Genomic DNA, 7325 nt, shown 5'->3' on the forward strand with positions numbered 1-7325 from the left:
ACAGATGAATAGAAAGTTCAGAAGAACAGCATTTATTTGAAATAGAAATCTACTGTAACATTATAAATGTCTTTACTGTCACTTTTGATCAATTTAATGCAGCCTTGACGAATAAAAGGATTCATTTCTTAAAAACAAATCTTACGGAGCCCAAACTTTTGAACAGTAGTGTTTGTCAGAGGTGTTTCTCCTGCAGTGAATCAGAGCTGAAGATGATGGGAAATAATCAGTCGATCAGCTGATACTGAAACACACGGCTGAGATTCAGAGGTGTGTGTGTGTGTGTGTGTGTGAGTGAGAGAGTGTGTGTGTGTGTGAGTGTGAGAGAGAGAGAGAGAGTGTGTGTGAGTGTGAGAGAGAGAGAGAGAGTGTGTGTGAGTGTGAGAGAGAGAGAGAGAGTGTGTGTGAGTGTGAGAGAGAGAGAGAGAGTGTGTGTGAGTGTGAGAGAGAGAGAGAGAGTGTGTGTGAGTGTGAGAGAGAGAGAGAGAGTGTGTGTGAGTGTGAGAGAGAGAGAGAGAGTGTGTGTGAGTGTGAGAGAGAGAGAGAGAGTGTGTGTGAGTGTGAGAGAGAGAGAGAGAGTGTGTGTGAGTGTGAGAGAGAGAGAGAGAGTGTGTGTGAGTGTGAGAGAGAGAGAGAGAGTGTGTGTGAGTGTGAGAGAGAGAGAGAGAGTGTGTGTGAGTGTGAGAGAGAGAGAGAGAGTGTGTGTGAGTGTGAGAGAGAGAGAGAGAGTGTGTGTGAGTGTGAGAGAGAGAGAGAGAGTGTGTGTGAGTGTGAGAGAGAGAGAGAGAGTGTGTGTGAGTGTGAGAGAGAGAGAGAGAGTGTGTGTGAGTGTGAGAGAGAGAGAGAGAGTGTGTGTGAGTGTGAGAGAGAGAGAGAGAGTGTGTGTGAGTGTGAGAGAGAGAGAGAGAGTGTGTGTGAGTGTGAGAGAGAGAGAGAGAGTGTGTGTGAGTGTGAGAGAGAGAGAGAGAGTGTGTGTGAGTGTGAGAGAGAGAGAGAGAGTGTGTGTGAGTGTGAGAGAGAGAGAGAGAGTGTGTGTGAGTGTGAGAGAGAGAGAGAGAGTGTGTGTGAGTGTGAGAGAGAGAGAGAGAGTGTGTGTGAGTGTGAGAGAGAGAGAGAGAGTGTGTGTGAGTGTGAGAGAGAGAGAGAGAGTGTGTGTGAGTGTGAGAGAGAGAGAGAGAGTGTGTGTGAGTGTGAGAGAGAGAGAGAGAGTGTGTGTGAGTGTGAGAGAGAGAGAGAGAGTGTGTGTGAGTGTGAGAGAGAGAGAGAGAGTGTGTGTGAGTGTGAGAGAGAGAGAGAGAGTGTGTGTGAGTGTGAGAGAGAGAGAGAGAGTGTGTGTGAGTGTGAGAGAGAGAGAGAGAGTGTGTGTGAGTGTGAGAGAGAGAGAGAGAGTGTGTGTGAGTGTGAGAGAGAGAGAGAGAGTGTGTGTGAGTGTGAGAGAGAGAGAGAGAGTGTGTGTGAGTGTGAGAGAGAGAGAGAGAGTGTGTGTGAGTGTGAGAGAGAGAGAGAGAGTGTGTGTGAGTGTGAGAGAGAGAGAGAGAGTGTGTGTGAGTGTGAGAGAGAGAGAGAGAGTGTGTGTGAGTGTGAGAGAGAGAGAGAGAGTGTGTGTGAGTGTGAGAGAGAGAGAGAGAGTGTGTGTGAGTGTGAGAGAGAGAGAGAGAGTGTGTGTGAGTGTGAGAGAGAGAGAGAGAGTGTGTGTGAGTGTGAGAGAGAGAGAGAGAGTGTGTGTGAGTGTGTGTGTGTGTGTTGAGTTTGAGCCGTGGTTCTGTAGTCTGGTTGCGTTTCTTCTCGGTCTGGATTATTTTAGCAGGAGGCTGGATTGTCGTCGTCTCCTCTGTGATCTTTGTGTTTTATTAGGCTGATATTCTGTTATTCTTCTCTGCGCAGGATGTTTAGACGTTCTTCTGCTGAAATATCACTGGCAGCGCTGAGTGTTTATCGCTCCGGGTCTGTCACTGCTCCTCACCGGAGCCAGAGAGAGAGAGAGACACTTTCTCTGACTGTCTGTCTCTCATCTGAAACCTCTCATCTTATCGAGCGCATCTGATTCTGATCAGCATAGAGTTTTCAAACCTTTATTTTAAGTTTTGACTGCTACTGTCACTATTGCACATCATTTAATTCAGTGTCTTTATGAGCTGCTCTGATGTAATGATCCGGAGTTATTGAAAACATGATGATGAATAACATTCACTCGCATGATATTTTTGTAAATAATAGTAGTATTTCAGACAGAGAGTAAATGAAGTGGATCAGACTCATTCTAATGAGCGTGATCTAGTTTGACGTGCTCTAGTTTGGTTTTGCAGTGGTCTAGTTGGACTGAGCTGTCATTATGAACTCGTTAAGTGGTGGGGAATTTGAGTCTGATATTAACATGTTGCATTCGAATAAAGCTGAAAATACACAACGCTAGGGATCCCAGTGATTGGAGCACTTTACAAATCCAGTCACACTTTCAAAGAAGGGAATCTTAATGCAATGTAGAAACAACTTGAAATGTTTGTCAAATGTTTTACTGTTGTGATGCATTCAGATAATAATAATAATTTTCAGGTTTCAGTCACCGCTCATCCGGATTATTTATGAACATCAGCAGGGCAAAATATAGAAACACATGAACAGAGAGACCAAGAAAACACTTTTGATTGAAAACAGCTCTCAGAAAACATTTGCACAGATCGTAAGTGAACACAGACCAGGACTATTACAGAAGCTAACCATTAAAAAACATGTTCGTTACTTGAAATAAAATAAACGTTAACTGAAATAAAATAATACTGAGATTAAAAAATAAATAATAAAAATGACAAAAAAAGACAAAATTACTAAAAATGCAACTAAAATGAAAATGGGGAAAAAAAACTATATTAGTACCTCGATACTAAATGACACCGACACAAACCAAATGTGAAACAAAATAGATTTAATCAACAGTCCATATCTGTACAAATGCCTTTGAATGTTACATTTGTTACGTTTTCTGAAGCTGTGGATCAGCATGGCCTCTGTGTTCATGCGTTTCATTATTTGACATCTAATGATCATTCATAAATATAAACAGATAAATAGTATTCAGTTTGGTTGGATTTAAAATCATCCAACAGTGTGAATGGAAAGTGGAGTAAAGGTTCAACATGGATCGTCCCATCAGCTCTGGGAGGCCGTGTCACGAAATCAATGCTGCTGCTTTGGGAGCTTGTGGAAAATCCCCTGAGCAGGAATCTGGAGTGCTTCTGAGTACCTGCCTCGGTTTGGCATTGGCCTCGCCATCACTGCGTCTCTGTCTGTGTGGTTTCTGTCTGACTGCTGTACTAGAGTTTAGACTTCAAATAGCCAGTGTGAGAAAAAGCTTCAGGGACGAGTCCCATCACATCAGTTTAGAACACTTTAGTGGTGTGATTGTAGGGGTGTAACGGTAAACCAATGCCACGGTTCATGGTTTTAGAGCCACGGTTGGGTTCTGTTTGCTGTGGGGGTTAATAATAATAACAACAATAACAATAATTGCTCTCTGTTAGTTCATGTTAATTAAAGCATTAACAATTGTGACCCTGGAGCACAAAACCAGTCTTAAGTGTCCATTTTTCATCATCTGAAAGCTGAATAATAATCTTTCCATTGATGTATGGTTTGTTAGGATAGGACAATATTTGGCCGAGATACAACTATTTGAAAATCTGGAATCTGAGGGTGCAAAAAAATCTAAATATTGAGAAAATCATCTTTAAAGTTGTTCAAATGAAGTTCTTAGCAATGCATATTACTAATCAAACATTAAGTTTTGATATATTTACGGTAGGAAATTTACAAAATATCTTCATGGAACATGATCTTTACTTAATATCCTAATGATTTTTGGCATAAAAGAAAAATGTATAATTGTGACCCATACAATGTATTGTTGGCTATTGCTACAAATATACCCCAGCGACTTAACACTGCTTTTGTGCTGCATGGACACAGATGAGACTTTAAAAGTTGTTGCTTTGTAAAGTGTTCCCAAAAAATCTATTGCCTTAAATTAAAATAAATAATACCTAAATAATGCAAACAAGTCATTGGACTTAGGCTACATATAAAAATGCATGTGCCATGGATAAATAAAATGGAATAGCCGGGCAATAAGGAAATGATTTTAATCAAATATGTAATAACTCAATCTGACACTGAGCTGTTTGAGAGGCAGCTGTGTGCTTTGTCTGCGCGCGCGCTTTAGGATGGGTTAAAATAGCTTGAATGTTTGGATTCAACCTACATGCTATAGTGCATAAATGTAATGTTTGTGGGATTTTCCCGCTTTATAATCGCAAAACCTGCGGGAATGTGTAGAATTACGCACAATGGCCTCAATCCCGCCGCGAAATTCAGGCCCTGGTTTTATTGCACAAGATCAAGCACAAGTGAACTTGAACTAAGTTGCGTGGTCAGAATGTGTGACTCCTTCTGTGACGCGCTGAAAACGTCAGCTAAACCCTAAGAATTCACAACATTGTTATAATAGTGCTCTCATTATGACGTCCCAGTCATAGTTATTAATGTTCTGCATTGTTGTTTGTGCTGCTCGCGCTGTAGAGATAATCACTGTATAGGTGGCCTACAATGAAGCGCTTCTGCAGCGTAACTCAACCAAATGCATCTTATATGAGATAAATACATATACACATAATGTACACGATATACATATATAAAGAAAATATTGCAGATTACAGTTCCATTGTTACACCCCTACATGATTGCCTTAACAAAATTACACAAAACAAACTCCTGTTACGCAAAACATTCCTGTCACTCAAACAGTAGAGAATGCCGCTTGCAACACCAGGGTCATGGGTTCAATTCCCAGGGAATGCATGAACTGATAAAGTGTAAACCATGAATGCAATGTAAGTCACTTTGGATAAAAGCGTCTGCCAAATACATGAATTTAAATAATGACGGGGAAAAAAAGTATAATATAAAAATAAGAGTTCTGCTGTTCTACTTGACAATCGAGCAGATATGAAGTCTCTCCAGGAGCCTGGATTAGTGTGTGTGTCGCTCTTCGGCTCGTAGGGTTCGCTCACAGTGTCATGATGATCTGACCTCTGAACACCTGCAGCGCTGGAGCGATCCGACAGTCTTCTGAACCCCGAGCCGTGGGAAGTTTCCATGTGTCTGCACTGTACGAGCCTCATGCACGCCCACGGTTCACTCTCACTATGAGTGTGAGCAGATCTGCGCTCACTCTTGTGTAATTGGTCATTAGTGAAATGAAAGGCTTTCACATTTTCGGGAGATTTTGGGATTATCCCATGATGGATGAAGCCGCTAACGTCGTCTTGTTTCTAACGTGTTAGCAGTTATGCAATGTGTTTCACATTTTGACTCATGGATGAGGGAATCTCAATCATCTTTAGCGTCCTACGCTCCACTTTATTTAACTTCACCTGCTGTCCGGCCTTTAGTCGGAGCAGATTTGAGTTGGTTTGGGGGTTTCCAGTGTGGTGAAGAGTGAAGCTGCGCTTGAGGACGCTTCATGAAGGGCTTCCTGTATGTTGTTGTGCTCAGAAAGCAGTTACCGTGCAGACGCCTGTGCGGTAAGAAACATGCTCGATGCAAGAGACTGGTTTGAGTTTGTTTTATTGTACAACTACGTGACAGAATGCATTCTTCTCAAACGCAGTGCGATCTGTTCGTTCAGTTCTAGCAGAGACTCTGCTGGTGATGTGCATGCATTGAGAGTAACTGTGTGTGTTGTGTGTCCTGTGCAGCTGAGCCGTGATGACTGACGTGATGATCAGCGCCACACCGATGGACGACATGAGGCTCAGTCCCAGCAAAGACCGGCTGACCTTCCAGGTAACGTCTGCTCACTGCTTTCTGCTTGGGTCTGCAGCTCCAGCTGCTCCTGAACGCTCAAATGTTTAAATAGGTAAAACTGAATTAAATCCGTTTTGTTTTTTTCCCCCAAATTTCATTTAGATTTTTTACAAAATTCTATTTGATGTTATCCCAAATTCTGCTTTCTCTGTTTTTATTTTTTAATTACATTTTAATAATCAAGAAGGATGTCTAATCAGTTGAATTCATAAAACTTCAACAATTGAATAGTTTGCCAAAATATTTATTTTTAAAAACAATATTAGAGCCCCATGAAATATGTTTTCAGAAATCCTGTGTTGTCTATTTTAATTTTTCTGCATTCTGTTTTATGATTGATTGCAAATGTATTATCAAAACAGTATTCCTGTAACAGTAGAGTTTGGTGCTTGCTTTAAATCCCGGGGAACGCATGAACTGATAAAGTGTAAACCTTGAATGCGATGTAAATGTATCAAACGAATGCATACAGCTTTAACGAATTAATTAAACTTTTGAAATGTAATCAGATGGAAATGTAACAATTCCTTTTATTTTAAAAGGCTGCACAATAGAGGTTTACAAAATTGTATCATATTCAGTAAGGTTTTAAAAAACTGTATATGTATTATTATTATTATTTTAACCGACTTCATACGCACTAGTCCGTATCACCATCTGATTAAGTGTACAGCCCTACTTTTGATTTATTCATCCAACATTTGCCAAATTAATTCCGTGTTACGCAGTAAATTCAATTTTTTATGATGGATTCAGTCCGTGTTCTCCACATTGCAGAAGTCATATAGTCATGTGAAGAATAAAACCGCATCTGTTCATCGCAGCCTCCTGTCTGCTAGATATTTGGATGCTCCAAGTGCAAATGAGTTCTGACTCTGTAATGCTTCACCTGAGCGTTTAGAGATGAGAAGGTCTTCCGTTAGCGTTTATGAGGATTTGAACCGTGTCATGAACTCATCTGAGCTCCTCTAGAGTTTCCTGTGTCTTGAACCGTCTCAGGAGGTGCTGTGGAAACATTTAGTCTCTTTTTAGAATGAAGGGCTGAAAACCTTCCTCTGGGGTTTTTGTTCAGAGTTTAATGGCTGATGGTTATTTTTAGTCTGGATCTTCAGTCTCATGCTCTGCTGTTGTTTATGGATCGGGGGGTCAGACGAGGGTCTCATGGTTCAGTTCCTGTTATAGAACATCTCTCTTGTCCTTCTTTTCATCCGTTTTCTTTCTCATCATTCACTCACTCACTCACACACACACACACACACACACACACACACTAATGTTCTTTCCACTGGCGTGTTGCCCAAATTGTGTTATTGGTTTCCCTGCCGCCCATGTATGTCACTGAATGATGCCGAGCTAAAAATACACCTCACTTCATCCAGAATTCAGCCGAACGAGACTTCAGGACGTCAGGGGAGAGAGTGAGTGTGAGTGAGTGTGTGTGTGTGTGTGTGTGTGTGTGTGTGTGT

At 41.3% G+C, this 7325-nt stretch overlaps 1 protein-coding gene across 4 annotated transcripts in view; it reads left to right on the forward strand.

Annotated features, from left to right (window-relative positions):
- lbh (LBH regulator of WNT signaling pathway) overlaps positions 1-7325 on the forward strand; it is a 12710-nt gene that overhangs the window by 4809 nt on the left and 576 nt on the right. For 2 of the 4 annotated variants that reach the window (XM_016554944.1, XM_016554941.1), the window contains exon 2: positions 5751-5838. In XM_016554944.1, the coding sequence (XP_016410430.1) occupies positions 5761-5838 (78 nt within the window). In that variant the 5' untranslated portion in view covers positions 5751-5760. Of the gene's footprint in view, positions 1-5536; positions 5577-5741; positions 5839-7325 lie in introns of those variants that run through there. The other 2 variants (XM_016554943.1, XM_016554940.1) reach the window with 2 other exon arrangements.

Source organism: Sinocyclocheilus rhinocerous, unplaced genomic scaffold (genome assembly GCF_001515625.1).
Source record: "Sinocyclocheilus rhinocerous isolate Xijiao unplaced genomic scaffold, SAMN03320098_v1.1 scaffold3119, whole genome shotgun sequence".
Lineage (NCBI taxonomy): Eukaryota > Metazoa > Chordata > Actinopteri > Cypriniformes > Cyprinidae > Sinocyclocheilus > Sinocyclocheilus rhinocerous.